The sequence below is a fragment of the Solanum verrucosum genome, unplaced genomic scaffold (assembly GCF_900185275.1).
Source record: "Solanum verrucosum unplaced genomic scaffold, falcon-dt-bn FXZP01000060.1, whole genome shotgun sequence".
Taxonomy (NCBI): domain Eukaryota; kingdom Viridiplantae; phylum Streptophyta; class Magnoliopsida; order Solanales; family Solanaceae; genus Solanum; species Solanum verrucosum.
This window is the reverse complement of record NW_026020129.1, coordinates 5,025,049-5,043,114: the sequence shown is the minus strand read 5'-3', so window position 1 is coordinate 5,043,114 and position 18,066 is coordinate 5,025,049. Positions and strand designations below refer to the sequence as shown.

General features: G+C 31.6%; 3 protein-coding genes across 3 annotated transcripts in view; 2 read left to right on the top strand and 1 right to left on the bottom strand.

Annotated features, from left to right (window-relative positions):
- Nucleotides 1–18,066, top strand: part of LOC125826958 (acetylornithine deacetylase-like) — a 291,462-nt gene that overhangs the window by 141,425 nt on the left and 131,971 nt on the right. The window lies entirely within an intron of this gene.
- On the bottom strand, nucleotides 1,095–5,416 carry LOC125826938 (glycine-rich cell wall structural protein 1.8-like). Its single transcript, XM_049506289.1, has 6 exons — nucleotides 5,267–5,416; nucleotides 5,117–5,164; nucleotides 4,865–4,975; nucleotides 4,625–4,759; nucleotides 1,675–1,866; nucleotides 1,095–1,557 (listed from the first exon to the last, which is right to left on the bottom strand). Exons 1-6 carry the CDS (start codon nucleotides 5,391–5,393, stop codon nucleotides 1,229–1,231), a joined length of 942 nt encoding a protein of 313 aa, XP_049362246.1. The 5' UTR covers nucleotides 5,394–5,416; the 3' UTR covers nucleotides 1,095–1,228.
- LOC125826672 (uncharacterized) lies at nucleotides 13,590–14,747 on the top strand. The gene is made up of 3 exons (XM_049506028.1): nucleotides 13,590–13,613; nucleotides 13,769–13,953; nucleotides 14,406–14,747. The coding sequence occupies exons 1-3, from the start codon at nucleotides 13,590–13,592 to the stop codon at nucleotides 14,623–14,625; spliced, it is 429 nt and encodes a 142-aa protein (XP_049361985.1). The 3' UTR covers nucleotides 14,626–14,747.

The window sequence follows — 18,066 nt, the reverse complement described above, 5'->3', positions numbered from 1 at the left end:
TCTGGACTCTTAATTTAAGGTATTAGAAGTAGAGATTAACTTAACTTAATTCATATCCTTAATGGCTACGAGAGAATTCTTTTGTTCTGCCTCAAACTTGGACAAATGATAATAAAAGAAATTACCTGCGTAATATTTTTTTGCCTATATTGAACATATTAGTTTTAAAATTATGAATTCATATTTAATATTTGTTCTAATTTACTAAATATTTATAAATAAATCTATACTTCACATAAAAAATACTAAATTCAAATAAATCCGATACCGTTAAGCTATTATCTGCCTTTGCGTGAGAGAGAGACGGCAAGGAGGCATCTCTATGTTGTCCACCAAAATTATAATTCTTTGCTTCTTGTTACAACTGGACTATGAGAATTGAGGACAGATTATTGTCCCTTAGTTGTAATTTTTATTCATAATTCATAATTAACCTTAAAAGAGCCTAATAACAAGCATAGTTTTAGTTGGAATAATTCTTTGTCCAGATACTTCTATTTTATACATGATAAGTAAATTAACCATCATATGAATCATTCTGTAGTGCGTAGTTTTTGTTTCCTTAGTAGCATGGACGGTTAAATATACCTACTCTGTTTTAATTTGTTTGTCTTATTTTATTTTTTAATTTGTTTAAAAAGAATGTCTAGATCTTTCCTGTTTTGGTATCTCTATACTTCTTCCTTTTCATATGACATGTTTAAAACCATAAAATTAAAAAATATTTTAATATTTTATATATCTTTAGTTTAAGACTATAAGATTAAAAAATATTCGTTATTTTTTAAAGTTCGTGTGTTAAGTCAGAACTAGAGAAACAAATTAAAAGGAACGAAATATTTTATTTTTTTTCACTTGGTTCTTTCTTTACTTAGTCGTTTAAGAGGTCCAATGAAATACCAGTACTGTATATAGCATCATGCATGCAATGTATAATAGAGAACGTACACAGGAATTTGCCAAAGCATTTTCTTACATTATATGCACCAAATTGCACAAGACACCTTTGTTTACACATATTCCTTGCGATTGATATTTGAAAAAATTAAAGCAAGCGTGCATAAATATAGATTAAGAGCACTTTTCTTGCTGCAACATTTTTAATAATTTGCTTTCATAAATTAGACATATTCTTACCACAATTTGATCATGTTATTTTTAATAGTATAGATATTAATTAAGAATAGGAAATCCTATAGTGTTTGCAAATTGTGAAGATAATAAGTTTTCAAGGAGCATAGCCGCCGCCACCACCACCATGTCCGGATCCACCGCCTTCACCACCACCATATCCACCAGCATGTCCACCCCCTTCACCGCCTGCATAGGCTCCTCCACCGCCTGCTCCACCTCCACTGCCGCCGCCTCCTGCTCCATGAGCTCCGCCTGCACCACCACCACCACCACCACCTTCACCGCCTCCATATCCACCACCTGACGTTCCACCAGCTCCACTTGATGCTGAACCACCTCCACCACCACCTCCTTGTCCGCCTCCACCACCATATCCACCGCCTGGTGCCCCACCAGCACCATATCCACCACCACTTCCACCTCCTTCTCCTGAACCCGATCCACCACCATGTGCTCCACCAGCAGTCGCTCCACCGCCACCACCACCACCTCCACCACCGTATCCACCGCCTGATGCCCCACCAGCACCATATCCACCACCACTTCCTCCTCCTTCACCCGCACCAGATCCACCACCATGTGCTCCACCAGCACTAGCACCACCACCACCACCACCACTACCTCCACCACCTCCACCTCCGTATCCACCTCCTGGTGCTCCTCCAGCACCATATCCGCTTCCACCACCTTCACCACTACCACTTCCACCAGCATAACCACCATGGTCCCCAGCTACAACTCCACTTCCACCACCTCCACCAGAACCTCCTCCACCACCACCAGCAGAAGCACCAACTTTCGCCCCAACACCAACATCAAGACCGATGAGTGTTCTTGCAGCTGAACATATTCCTATACTCAATAAAACAAAGAAAACTATATTAAAAACTCTAGTACTACTCTTCGCCATTGTAATAGATATTAGTTGAATATGAATAATATTGCATGGATTCATGAACACTATTTATAGATTTTTCGGAAGCTAATAAAAGCGCGTCTATACAAAAAGCACATATAAAAGAGCCCTACAAGCTAAGTGGTCCATTATAATTCACCAACACTATGTCACATGCTTAATTGGTTTAATTTCATATCAATTCTAAGTCTCGTTAGTGTGCTTTTGCTGTATCCCACATTCAATCTGTATACTGAACAAATTCTATCCATTACATAAACAGACTTCTTTTTGTAAATGCTTTCTTTTTTATTCGTGATATCATAATATAATACTCCTTCCGTCTCATTTTATATGACACTTTTCGGATTTTGAGATTCAAATAAGTCTATTTTTTACCGTAAGTTTTCATAGATCTTTTAAACATTTTGAATTATCAATCATTGTGACTTATAGTACTTTTTACATAGTTTACAAATATATAAATTTCATTTTAAAAATTTTGAAGATTCCATGCATGAGCAAATTGTCCATAGTTTTTTGAAGATTCCATGCATGAGCAAATTGTCCATCAAACTTAAACTCTTTGACTCTCGAAAAACAAAAAGTGTGGACAGAGAATATATAATAGGTGTTGAATTCGAGTCTCACCAACACTTACTATGAATACCAATTTTCTTGTGATGGGCCCATGAGGGCTATGTTAAATACATAATTAAATAAATAAAAACGTACTTGTATAAAAGTTTAGCTTAAATTGTTTACGTTATAAAATTGGAATGATTTCGTTTACATCCACCAATATAAAGTTGTGCGTTTTGAATATTCGATTATGAGATTGCTAAATGTGAATGCTTAGGTAACTAACTGTAGCAAAGGCTGCTGGCACTACTTTGGTCCGATTTTAATTACAGGAGCATATTTGATTAAGTACGACGTTTAAAAATGAAAGAAAGACATTAAAATTTGTGTGCTACTATAAAATATACCATAAACATTTTTTGTGACTATAAAGTCATATAATTAAGAGTAAAATGAAAATTTTAAAATTAAATTCTTCTTTGAGATGGACAAAAAATGAAAACATGTCGTCGCATAATAGTTGCAGCCAGAGGCAGACTCACATATATAGGTGGGATGCATGTATAACCATTAACTTCGAAAAAAAAATAATATATATTCGTATATCTATCTTAAGAAATTGACAGAAACTAAATATAAGTAACAGTCCCATAGAAAGCATAGAAGGGCACTTGGTATCTCTGGTACAAGCCAACACATATCCGCCCACAAGATCAGGGTTACGTTTGAGCTTAGAGCTCATATTTATATTTAATATATTCACTATTGTTGAAGTCATTAGTAACCAATCTAATACAATAGTATCCGTTAATTGTCATTAAAAACTTTGGTACTGCCTAAATTAAGATAATAATGATGCAATCGGAGTCTTCAAATTTTGAGTTTGCCTCTGACACAACTTAATGCAGGGAAGCGTTTTTTACTCTTTTTTCTTTGTGTGCTTGTAGAAGATTATACAAGTGCAAGTTAGTTACATAGAAATTCACTGACCTTTTAGTTTAATTATAGAGAAATTAGATTATCGAACTATTTTTCTAACAAAAAAAGCACTGAACTAAATTTTGTACGGTAAATATTAGGTGATTTCTTTCTATCTGTTTTATTATTGGTGGAGAAAGTTATCTTATATTTCTTGGTGAAAAATGATAGATATCTTATAGAATAAATTGAGTTGCGGAATAGTACCACAGTTATTAAAAAAAATAAAAATCTATACATGAGTAACAGAGTAAGCACTCTGCTTTTGTGCTGCTCAACACATTTAGCAGATTGTGGAGCAAATCATTTTACTTTGTTTTGCGTAATGTGCTTCGTAGATGTAAGGATAAGTTGTATTATGGTTTTTTGCTTTGGAGGTTTTGGTTCTTTGTCCCCTCGTAATATTTTTGCTTTTAAATAAATAAGGCTGGGGTCTACGTGAATTAAATCTCCGACCTCATGGCAGCAAGAAAAGGCTATCTTGTGCTATATTTCGGTGATATCTTTCCTATCGAGACACACATATTTATACATTTTAACACAATTTAACTATAGTCATTCCAATTCATCCTTAATGAGGAGTTCTTATAACTCACAAATGTGATGACATATAGTACATGACTTAATAGTGATAATATAGTGATAACTATATAATAAAGCATGCATGCATGCAATGTCTGGAGAACGTACGCAGGAATTTACCAAGCCATTTTCTTACATTAAATGCACCAAATATATTGTGCAAGACATCATTGTTTAGACGTCTTTCTTACATTAGAATATAAAAAACAAGTGTACACATATAGGTTAAGAGCATTTCTCTTGCTGCAACAATTTTAATTTGCTTTCATGCAATAGACCTCTTATCACAATTTGATCGTGTTATTTTTTAATTGTATTGTAGATAAGAAATCATATAGTGTTTGCAAATTGTGAAGAGAAAAAGTTTTCAAGGGGCATAGCCACCACCACCATGTCCTGATCCACCCCCTTCACCACTACCATATCCACCTACATGTCCACCCCCTTCACCACCGGCATAGGCTCCTCCACCACCGGCTCCACCTCCACCACCGCCACCGTATCCTCCTGCACCACCACCAGCACCTTCACCACCTCCGTATCCACCGCCTGATGCTGAACCACCTCCACCACCACCTCCGTGGCCACCTCCACCACCATATCCACCGCTTTGTGCTCCACCAGCACCATATCCGCCACCACTTCCTGCTCCTTCACCTGAACCATGTGCTCCACCAGCAGTTGCTCCACCACCACCGGCTCCACCTCCACTGCCGCCACCACCACCATATCCTCCTGCAGCTCCATGAGCTCCGCCTGCACCACCACCGGCACCTTCACCACCTCCGTATCCACCACCTGACGCTCCACCAGTTCCTCCCGATGCTGAACCACCTCCACCACCACCTCCATGGCCACCTCCACCGCTTGGCGCCCCACCAGCACCGTATCCCCCACCACTTCCACCTCCTTCACCTGAACCAGATCCACCAGCATGTGCTCCACCAGCAGCAGCTCCACCGCCGCCACCACCACTACCTCCACCACCTCCACCTGCATATCCACCTCCTGGTGCCCCTCCACCACGTTCACCGCTACCACTTCCACCGGCATAACCACCATGTTCACCAGCTACAGCTCCACCTCCACCGCCACCGGCATAGACGCCGACCTTTGCCCCAACACCAACATCAAGACCAATAAGGGTTCTTGCAGATGAGCATATTCCTATACTCAACAAAATAAAGAAAAATATGTTAAAAAATCTACTACTCTTCGCCATTGGAATAACAATTAAATATATTTCACAACCACGACTTATAGAATGCATGGAGTGAAAGCTATTTATAGAATTTTTTTTCCAAGGATAAGAAAAGCGCGTCTAAGCAAAAAGCGCATTAATGAGTAATATAATTCACTAACACTATATCACAATTCACATGTTTGATTAATTTCATTTCATTTCAATTCTCAAATCCTGGCTAGTGTGCTTATTGTGCTGTCTCCCATATTATTCCATATCAAATATAACATATAACGGCCCCTGCTTAAATTCAGCAGTTGCATACATACAATTCCAGCCCATCGATCATATCGTGTAACGAATTTGTTATATCATCGAGTTTCCTTTTATCGGTTGCAACTGGTAATATATATCTTATTTCAGGATTATAAATCTCACAATAGATATATATCTTTTGAATATATCTTCGAACTTTGCACATAACAAAAGTTTAAGTGCATCAAACTGTCCTTTAATTGGCTTGGGTTCACGTTTTTTCATTTTAACGCGGGTATAAATAGTGTGTGCTATTGCAGAAACTAAAGAAAAAACACTAAGCTACACTACACTACTTGGGTGATTGACCTAATTAAGTTTATTACTCTCAAGGTTTTACCTGGTGTGTGCTATTGTGAACTTATTGTTAATTTTTTGAATTTGTTTTAGCACGGTTGAAACCTATATGCTAATGAAAGTAATTAAGCATTATATTAATCAACTAGATTTTTTTGTTAAATCATGTATATTAGCTTAATTCAGGTTTAGCTAACATAAATTTCAACATTAGGGATTAAATTATGAGGTTTGTCCTATTTGAGATTAACCAATAAATCTCGATTGATTTGATTACAAGGATTAGCACATAGTTGAGAGAAAATTAGTATCACTGAAAATAAAATATGAGATATTGGAATGATTACGATTACATTACATCCACTAGAACAAATTTGTGCATTTTGATGAATAGATTATATAATTCTAAATGGATACTTAGGTCACTAATTCTGTACCAAAGGCTGCTGGCATGCTTTTATATGGTATCCACAATCATATTTAATATTAATACATATGAATTTAATTAATTAGTTCCACATGCATGCAGGATAATTATAATTATTTATTTTCGTTGTAATCATTAGGTAGAAAATCATCATCAATTAGTGCAGAAAAACATAATACGAGAAGCAATGACGGTATCTGAGGAATAAGTATCGGCTAATTCTGTGTAAGTACAGTAGATGCAAGCATTATCCGAAATAATTGGTTGTATAATAATAGTTAATCATATAGTACTGTTCAAGCTGATCAGGGTTTACATGTAAACTTACCGTTGTTGAAGAGTCCTACGCCGGATTAAAAAAAAAGGATAAGTCTATTTATAAAGTTTTGGATAATCGATCTTTCCTCATAAACTAACTTTTAGAGTTGAGTTATACCCAAAATTTATTCTTTAAGTGTCTTATAAAGCCAAGTATGAACAAAGACTTGAAATTATTTGGAAATCACGGAAGAATATGAATTTTCGACCTCCTTATTTAGCTGAGAGAGAGGGAGCTCACTCTCGCAACATGCAGGCATATCTCGTTGAATCAGTCTTTTACGCGACATCAAATATAAAGGATATCGAACCCTCCTATGAGATAGAAGCTTTTCAAAGGTACTTCGCTTGCTAGTTTTGCATTGGGGATAATGCAAGATAGATACAAATATTATTCATATCAACTGCCATGAATCATTTAGAACCTTGGTTTCTAAGATAATTAATATCACTATTATTAATTTTAGAAGATTTTTAGTTGTAACATATCTAATGAAGTTGTTCCTGAATCGAGATCTTATTCAAAAAGAAAGAATCTCAAATATTTGGAGTATATGTTTATATATTATATGAATGATTTGATCGATCAGGATTATAATAGAAAATTATTTGATCGAGAGTAGATATTGAATCAATTTGAATTCAAGATCGCTATTTGAAATCGTAGTGAAACACTAAATTTCTTATCTCACATATCTTTTCATGGAATACCAATTCATGAAGTGGAGTGTTATACATATTATTACTAATAATGTATAATCTACTAATTCAAAAAGGTTAAAATTTAAACTCATCGACTTTAAATTCGGGTAAGCACTATGTAACTACCGGACATAGAATGTGCATGTCAACCAACAATGACTAATTTCAAGAGTCATCATGCATTTTATAACTTTATACCTTTATTTATCCAAACAAGAGAATCACTTGGTGTGAACAATATTTGATACCATGTGGTCCTTTAATCCCTCAGCTTCATTGAATTGAAAGTGTTTCTATATTTTAGGGGCAATAGAATTTCCTTTTTCATTTGTATGACATCCAAATGAGATCATTTTTATTTCTAGATTATGATACTTATAATTAGTTATCCTACATAAACATTATCAAAACCCTAAAGAAATGGTCCTTACCTTCTAGAGCTTCACATGCTATACCACCTTCTCTTCCCTTAAGTGGGATCCCCCCACCCATTTCACTTTGATATGTTTTAGTGGATACTTTTTCCCTTTATCAATCCCACGCCTTATTATGATATACTAATTTGAAGTTGAAATTATGTTTAGAGATACTATCTGAATTTTAAAAGTTAGTATTTATTTTTCTCATAAATATGAAAATTTCACAATTAGTGAAAACTATTAAAACTTTTTAATTCATATTTCATAAGCAAAGTAAGATATCGAAATGTGTATCCGTAAAATTAATAAGTCATATATCTCCATATTTGTTGTATAGATAAATTCTTATGATTACATGCTAAATTTTTTAAATATACATAATTTTATAATGATACATTGTCCAATAAAGCAACAATAGTGTGTGTATATGAGATTTTTTTCTACAAAGTGCACACAATTTCTTTACGTCGAATATGAGTTTTTTTTTTTTACAAAATTTAAATTTATGGACCAAGTTTTAATTTTTTAAAATGAAGATTACATACTTGGAATTAAAATTCTACCTTTTAAATGAATTTATGAAATTTGATTTGAATTCAAATTGAAGTTAAATTGTTCAAATATAATTAACAACAAATACAAATTTTAAATTTGAATTCCAATTTGCATGTCAAAACGGCCCAAACATTTTTTTCTCGACTACATCATTTCTTAATTCTTGGATCCAAAGAGACATCAATAACAATGCCATTTCCTCTCGCAACTAGTCTTTTATAACGTAGCAGACTTCGTTTGATTATCTAATGAATATGAATATCTCGATTTGTGCTTGTCATTCTCGCACAGAGACCATGTTAATCTTTTATATATTGTTTTAATTTTATTAGATCGATATTTATATGATGATTTATCTAAGTACACTGGTGAAGGACAAAAATCGTGTATTTTTTTATAAGATTTGGACAGTCTACTTCTTTTTGAACTAACTTTTAGAACGTGAGTTACACTTATCTAATTTGACAAGGATATCAAATTAGTTAGGTGCAATGTGGCCCATCAGGAACCAGCCGAAAGTTGTGAGGGTGAAAATATCGAGGTCCATAAAAAATATTTGGATAATAATGAATGGAATATCCCACATTTATGAAAATATAAAAATTCTCAAAATCTTTAAAATCACTTATTTTCTAAGAAAATTTTTATCTACATATCTTTCACGAAAAATATTTTCCTCTTGTTTTCACAAATTAAAACAGTGTAGAGTAACCTGCCGTCTTCATATACTTTGGTGGCGGTGATTAGTTCTTCTAAGTGATGATTGCGTTTTTTGTTTGTTTGTTTTGTTTTGTTTTCAAATGGTTGAAGTGGATATTACACTCATTTTAGAAGCATTATCTTTTATTGGTATAATACTCAGTATACCAATAATGACTTTGTATGCAACCAAACGAAGAAAATTAAGTATACAATGCTAGTCAGGAAAAAAGATGTTGTAGAACTTACCTATAAAAAATCTACCCACACCAAATGTATACACTAATTCAATACATGTATGTATGCCATGTGTTTAAATTTATAGTTTATTTTACTAAATCTTAATTAATTATCATGTGTTCTATTTTATTAAACCACATAATAATAAAAATTACATTAATTTGATGTATACACCCAATGCGAGTAAGTTTCTTTCCATTATTCACCTAGCTTTGAGGTTATGCAAATTAAAGGTTAGATTTGATGTTTAAATCAGTTCATGACCATTGCAAAATCCTTGTAGACAATTGCAAGAGTACTATATCTTCGGGATAGTTTAATCTCATAAAATATCTTACTCCATGAAATATATTTTTCTTTTTTGATAACAAGAAAAATTCGCAGCCGCTATTCTTGCACAAATAAAAACCCCTTATACCATTCCATGAAATATGAATATCCCACCATCATACCAAATGATCCTTTAATATGTAATTTGTATATAATAAGTTGTAATAAATATATAATCAATGTTTACGGTACACAAACTAATTATACACAAATTACGCCGTGATTTTACTAGCTAAATTTTGTAAAAGATAAAATTATGGTCATTTTTTAAAAATGGGACACTAAATATCGTTAGTGTAGAGATCCTTTTTTTATAAAACGATTTTATATTGTATAGTTGTCACCTAAAATAATAATAAACATATGTATATTATAAGTATAATATAAAATTATAAAAAAAAAACGCACAATCAATATATATTTGGCTAGATGATATAATTAATTATTTCTGTCAAAGGGTCTAATGTGTAACTTGCCCATTTTATAAAGGGTTTAAAGACTACGTTGAGTTAGAAAGTTTGGATTCCATTGTATTATGGGCCTGGTGTCGGTTGTGGGTGTTCCCATAATTGGTACAATATATATTACTTGGATGGATACATTTTAATAAATAATTACTGATTTTAGCGAAATTTTTTATTTATTACTATTTATAATAATACATAGCAATATTATGTTAAATCTGTAATATGTATTAAAAGTGAATTATGTATGCAAAATATATGTATTATAACTGTTTTTTAAATATGTCATGCTTGCTTGATAAGAAATAAACACATTATATTATAAGTGTATTAAAATGTGTGATAAATCTATTATCCATCAATAAAACTTGTATTATATGTGAATAATAAATTGTTCTTTGTAATATATATTAAAACTATATTATAAATATATGTATTAAAAGTGATCAAGTGAAAAAATAAATTGTTGCTATAAATGATAAATATTTTTTAATATAGTATATTTATGTAAGTGAAATGTCTACATTTTAAACTTTTCTGTTACGTTTTCCGTCTTAGCTTAATTTTCAACTATAGTATTTTCTTCTCTACTAATAATATATAATTAATATCTTATGCTTAATCTCATACTTTAGTCATATAAACAGAAAACATTAGTCAGTTGTAAGTTTTTAACTATTTTCTTGATAGAGATATCTATTTTAGACCTCAATCTGCCTTTTGTCATTTTATTTATTTTGGGCTTTCAGCCTTTTGGACAGTATATACACAAGTAATATTCAAGACATCATATAGGATATCAATGTATTTTGGGCTTCGATAAGGTTAAGTGTAATGAACTCAAATCTAATGTAACAGTAACCAACTTCTCAACTATAAAATAAGATTAGAGTTCAATTACAAATCCAGAAACTAAATACAACAACTCAAATAGCAAAAGCCCCAAAAAAAATGTAGATGTAAGAACTAGGGATTGATAAACATTGTAGAAGGGAAATGAGAAACTTAGACTCAGGTGGGGATGAGAAACACATAAATGCCTTTGCACGTAATTCATGATAACCTTTGATAGTGATGACTTATTCTATTTAACGACAACAAATGACACCTTCAATCTAGATCTAAAATTATCCCTTGTGAATGCCTGACCTTATTGATTTTATTGGGCCTACTTAGCTCAATATCTATTTGTGTGATGCCCTTGTTGGTATCATTATTGGGCTTGGGCTGATTCATAACATTAAGGACATTCCAGCCTGTTGAAAATAGCAATTAAATGATGTCTCACAAGTCATGTGTAATATATAAATAAAAATAAAATAGGAAATAAGTCAGCTGATGCATATATATTGTATATTATTAAAAGAAAAAAAGTAGACGAGGTATATATAAAGCCTTAGAATAAAATACAGTAATAAAAATGGTCCCTTATATTTCAGGTAGGTGCAAACTGGTTTCTTAAATATATTTTTTCAGCAATTTTGTTCATTTAAGTTTATCAAAAATAAGTACTTTCAATGTTAGTCAAATATTTAACAAAATCTAATGGCTACATTTATTGATAACCGTAGAAATTTATATCAAACTTTAGTGTTTCAAATTTAATAATGACCCTTATCTCTTTAATTGTTTCATTTTCTTAAAGTATACAATTTGATCAATAATGGTCATATAAATAAAGTTCAGATAAAGAGCACTTTTGGTGTCAAAGAAATTCCTGAAATTTTTGACCACATATAGTGGCTTTTTTTTCCCCACAAAAGTGGTCATAATGATTGGTAAAAGACAAGATAGAGAATTAGAATAATCACAAGATGGGGTTCTATTTGTAAATTGAACGGTGAAAAGTGAAAACAACATGAAAGCAAATTTGAGTTGGTTTGAATTAGTTGATTATAAATAATCGATAATTATTGTTGATAAGATAATTTATAATCACTCAAATATATTACTGTCTATCGTTGCTTAAATAATAGGAGGAAAAGGGACCAGAGATAGGATTTCGTCTCAATGGAGCTCAAGATTAATAATAATAATAATAATAATAATAATAATAATAATAACAATTTTTAAATTTATTTTTATATAATTTTCTAATATAATTTTTGATTAAGAGTGTTCGACTTGATCAACTATTAATACATAGCTACCTTACCAGCTAAAAGTGATTTCTATTGTTAATTGTTTTATTAACATCCTTTTCTCAATCAACAGGTAGGCTACACCATCCTAGAAAAATATTAGTAATTAATTTTCTGAATGTATTAATTAATAGTACTAATATGGGAAAATATTAACAGCTGACATTATATCCAATAGTTTTTCATATTTTTACGCAATTATCACACGAAAGAACTTTGTTGTGGACCGGGAATTTATACGATCGCATCCTTTGAATACGCAGACGTTCAAAATTTGCATAATTTCAAATTACAAATTCATCAAAAAAAAATAGAATTTTAAATTTCTAGTTGTAGTTTTAAAATATATATATATATATAAATAATTACACATAAGTTTATATTTTACAAAAGGAAAAAAATAATTATTTTAATTTTGCAATAAGAGATGCATGCTCGACCTGAAAAGATTATATTAAATAATAATTATTAATGACCATGAGTATTATTTACCAATGGATCTTTGGCAAAATTATGTGTATTTTAAAATATGTAATGGTATTTAAGCGCAAATACTTATTATTGAAAGGGACATAGAGATATGCATTTATAATTGCGATACATTAGAATTTAGAATATTTTGGATACTTTGTTTATAAATTATGATTTGCTCATTTAGTAAGATTGTAATAAGAACTGATAAATAATTTTCTAAATAATGGGAAGTTCATGTTTATAAAAATAATAATACAACTTAAAAAATTTAAAATTAGATATTCAAATAAAATTTCAACTTCAAATCAACTTGATTTCTGACGGCCTAAAATCTAAATTGTAATGTCAAAATAAGGCTTGGCTCAAGAGCCTATAAGCAGTGGCGGATCCACCTTATCATATTATATTGTAAATATAATATAATTTTTTAGGTATATATAGTAGATGTTGAACCCCCTTAGACTACTTCGTGTGTCTATTTCTTCAGATTTTGAACCCCTTATCAAAAATTCTGACTCCACCACTGTCTGTAGGTAGTAAAAAAGCTAAAAATTTTGTGGTTTAAAACTTTGGTACATATATTTGAAAAGTCGCTTTTAACCTATATATTTGCAATATTATTTTCTATATACATAATATAATATAAGACATGTTCTAGTGACCATCTGAATCATGGTAGCTAGGAATATTCTAGATAAGAGAAAATGACAAGCAATTTCAAATATCTAAATGTAAAGAAATAATCAGTAGCCACATCTATAAAGCAGCTAATCAGATATATATGAGTCATGAATTGTAGTAAACAAATTTCAGGATAATTAGCAAGACGAAAAATAATTAATTTACAGCCAAGAATGGAGGCTCATAGCTCAAGCCAGGCCCAGAAATCACTCAGGTTAACAAATAGATTCTAATTTCCATCTGATATTTATATTGATCTGAAAATTTTGAAAAAGGAGTATATATGAAGATGAAATCTTAACAGCTCAGTACGTTGACTATCTGAACTTTGAACTATGACCTTGTTTATAAGGATTTCGATTTCCCACCTCGTAACCTCCTTTTCCTACCCCTATGTAGATGTTGTGAAAGAGTGGAAGATGGGAAAGTAGAGTGCAAGTGTGCAGAAGGATGGTCTTGCTCTGTTACTAAAACAGAGAGTTCCAAGGCTGGCAAGCCCTTTTGCCAATGTTCCAGCGGCATCACTTGTACCCGCCTGTATGTACTCTAAAATTTCATTATACTCAAACAATTATATAGCGAATATACACATATTATACATTGATTATACACAATCACACACATATTATATGTCAGTTCGCACTCTATTTTCCAGGTTATCATATCAAGCATGATACGAATAGTCATTACATGTTATTATGTATGTCAATTTACACGTCAAAAATGATTTTTAGCGGTAATTAATTAACAACAATAGCTTAATTGTCGCTCAATATGTATTTTTAGCGGCAATTATCACTCTGTGTATGTCCCTAAAGCCTTTTAGCGACACTGGATCTAATGACACTTAACTGATGCCTGCTGGTAAAGACTTTAGCACTCTTTATTAATGCGTCTATTTATTGTCGCTAAAAGTTATTTTTGTTGTAGTGTTAAACCATATAGTATAAAAATTGATTCATTTACACATTTGTAATTTGTTAAAAAAGGGAAGAATCTGATCCAGAGGCACAGAAAGCACTAGAAGGGTCAGATGGTTGCAAGGTGATGTGCAAGACAGATGCAGGATATACTTGTAAAATTAGCAAAGCAGGGGAAGTTATAGCTGAATGTGGAGAAGGTTGCATTTGCATTGTTGATGAAACTGGCAATGTTAAATGCATAACCAAAGCAACAGAAACTTCATGCTGTACCTCTGGTTGTAACTAATAATAATTAAGAGTGATGTTGGATTTGTGGATTTAGTTTGTATTGAAGCCTTTGAGTATGTTTCTGTGTTTTCAGTTTGGCTTATCAAATAAAAATATGAATGTCTGTTTGTTTAAATGAGATTTACTTTTGACTCTTCAGTAAGTTGCAATTTTGTTAACTGTTATTAGGTTAATGTGATCTACAACAATATGTATTTGTCTAATTTAGAAATAGTTGTGACAGTCTGTTAGATGAGAACAACCAAAGCGAAAAAAGTTACCTAAATATTTATGAAAAATACATCTCGTCCAATGCACAAGCAAGATCTGCAATATTTATGTCTCACAATTTTTTATTTCAGGACTCTTCAACACTCCGCCTCACGTTGAGGGCTCAACATTGGGTGCGCAGACAATTCAATATGGGAGGGTGGGCGAATAATTGGGATGGACCCTAATTTGATACCATGTAAATAAGCGTGGTGGAAATATTTCAGGATGTTTTGTGATTTTGCACGAAGTTTGAATTATAGATGCTATATAGTTATGCGAAATAGTCATTCGGCTATTTGCATTATAAAAAATTTAGCCAAATTTTCAAAATTACTAAAATCAGCCAAAACTTCTTTCTTCTTTTTTCTACCCAGTTCACCATTAATGACTTCTAACTTTCTTCCTCTTCCATCCCATTTTGCCATTAATGGCTTCTTTTCCCTTTTCCTTCTTCCTCCTCCTTCGTCTTCTTCTTCACTGTTTTTTCTTTTGCTTGAAAATTTGATGTACTGCAAAAGTTAATTGTTTCGAGAAAATTATATATCAAAGAACTTGAATCATGGAAAAGATTTCATATCTAAAATTTAGGACTCTTTTCGAGGTGATTTCGAGTTAATTGAGATTGAATAGTCAATGTATATTTCATGTATTTTTTATTTATTTTTATTGTAATGTATACTTCATGTATAGTTATGTTATATTTAGTTTTTTGAGTGTATCATAATGTATAGTCAGTATATATTTTCTATGACCTTTGGCAAGCTTAAGTGTATACTCACACATTTCAACATAGTATCAGAGCAGACATAGGTCTTAAGATCGAATCTTACCGCCACTCATATCAAAAAAAGAATTTTCACGTGCTTGACTCATGAAAAATATCAGGTAGCATGTGAGGGGGCGTGTTAAAAATATAATTAAATAATAAAAGTGTGTTCTATCTAATAACTTAATCTTTTAAATGTTATGATTACACATTTCAACCAATAAAACATGGCTATATTTTGTTGTAAACTAATTATTTTATTGTGTATATTTAAAACTATCCCAATAAAATATTGGAGCTAACGATTTAGAATATAACATGGAGTTTTTTATTGGACTTCCACACACAATTGTATTTTGGATTTAGTTCTAAGTTGGACAATTCAGTTTGGGCCATAAAAGTAAGGAGTGACTTTTTTTTTTTTTTTTTTTACCGTGGTTTCCGGGCGTCGCTTTGCGAACCCGACTAGCTGTATCCACCGGGTCCCGCTGTTTCAAGGCGGGTCCACCACGGTTAGTTCCACGGGGCCCTGGAGACGCGGCCGGTTTGTAATGCCTCCAGTGGCCCTACTGGGGCTCGAACCGGCGACCTGAAGGACTTTGTCCCAGGCCTTTACCAGCTGAGCTACCCCTCAGGGTTAAGTAAGGAGTGACTAGTTACACAATTCTATTTGGTTTTCGTTGTAATCTTCGTCCTTAAATCACCGAGTCCCAAATTTTCCTTGCTTCTTGTTTTGATAAAAATAAAAACAATACACATCGAACAACTCATTAGAAAGAGTACTTTTTATAGTATACTAGATAAGAATTGCCCGTGCTAAGCACGGGCCCAACGTGTGGTCTTATTCGTGATCTAAAATTGATTAATATAAATGAGACAATCGCATATAAACACCATTATATATAAAATAATAAATAATATAGCAGTTAAACGTGTTATCTATATATTTTGTGAATGTCATTATATTGAATGTTGTTTTTAAAGTGAAATATTTACGTAGATGAACATTGTACATTTGGGAATACTAATTACATTTGCATATAACTATTTATAAATTGAACATTATACATATGGGAGTACTAATTACATTTGTATATTAACTATTTTATAAATTGAACATTATACATATGGGAGTATTAATTACATTTTCATATAACTATTTATAAATCAGTTACTAATAGATATACACCAAAATTGATCAAGTGCAATCTCAAATTATTTGAGGTTTAATTATGTCTCATTCATACTAAAGTTTTTTCAATAAATTTTTTTTTTTGAAGCAACTTTTGTATTTTAGCGCGGAGTCTGTTGATTTATTACTTATATAGATGTGATATAGCTACAAATACTACTACTACGACAATTCATATATTAACTCTGAAGTAATTAAATTAAATTAATTCAAATATCACCTCTAAAGTAACCAAATTATATTTTCATGAACTCAGTGCTTCTCAGAAAAGAAATTCTCAGAAATATGCAACTCCCATCATAAAAATGAATCAAGATATACAATTTTTCTTATAATTAAAAATTCAATTTGATGGAAAAAGAAATAGGCAAGAAACTGCTTAAGAAGTAAAGATCATTTGCACTTATACTATCAATACATGTATTTGATTGGACATGTGCATTTGAGCACACCAACAATTTCACTTCCTGAATTTGTCTATTATAGAGATTGATATAGTGGAAAATTACCAAAATACCCTTGGTCGTTGGTTGTCTTCACACTTCTATAGATTCTTAAGGTCCGTGATACGGGCCCAATATAATCGATTATTAATCATTATTTAATAAATATTAAAAGGCACTTCTATAGCATTTTGGTCAATATTAATTAATATTGATTCTGATAAAAAAATTAGTATAAAAAATGTTGAAATTACCATCAAAGAATATAGTGCATCATTGCATTGAGTTGCTCCTTCCTTAATTAAATATCTTAATTTTGAGTTTTGAATATGAAAAAAATTCTTAGTAGGGACCACTATATCCGAATGTGCCCTATTTCGGCGTACATTAGAATTAATCGAACTTCAATATGAATATTGAATATTGAATAAAAAATATTAAATTAACCCAATAATATTTTTTAAGTATAATTGGTATTAAGGATGGGTAGATTCATTTTTTAAGTTGTAAAACACTCAAGTCTAATATTTAATTTATTTAGTTTTTACTATAATGACACAAATTTATTAGGATTCAATGTTAATTTGTCTGTTAGATTGAATTATATATCTTATATAAAAATCATGAATTATTATGTATTATTATCTTGAAATCTATCCTATTCATTAATATTAAATTAACCCAATAATATTTTTTAAGTATAATTGGTATTAAGGATGGGTAGATTCATTTTTTAAGTTGTAAAACACTCAAGTCTAATATTTAATTTATTTAGTTTTTACTATA

Coding starts and splice junctions, on each gene's coding strand:
- LOC125826938 (XM_049506289.1), bottom strand. CDS start 5,393: ATGGCGAAGAGTAGTAGATTTTTTAACATATTTTTCTTTATTTTGTTG. Junction 5,165..5,266: donor AAAGGTCGGCGTCTATGCCG/GTGGCGGTGGAG, acceptor GTGGATATGCAG/GTGGAGGTGGTGGAGGTAGT. Junction 4,976..5,116: donor CGGCGGTGGAGCTGCTGCTG/GTGGAGCACATG, acceptor GAACTGGTGGAG/CGTCAGGTGGTGGATACGGA.
- LOC125826672 (XM_049506028.1), top strand. CDS start 13,590: ATGGAGGCTCATAGCTCAAGCCAG. Junction 13,614..13,768: donor AGGCTCATAGCTCAAGCCAG/GCCCAGAAATCA, acceptor CTTGTTTATAAG/GATTTCGATTTCCCACCTCG. Junction 13,954..14,405: donor GGCATCACTTGTACCCGCCT/GTATGTACTCTA, acceptor TTGTTAAAAAAG/GGAAGAATCTGATCCAGAGG.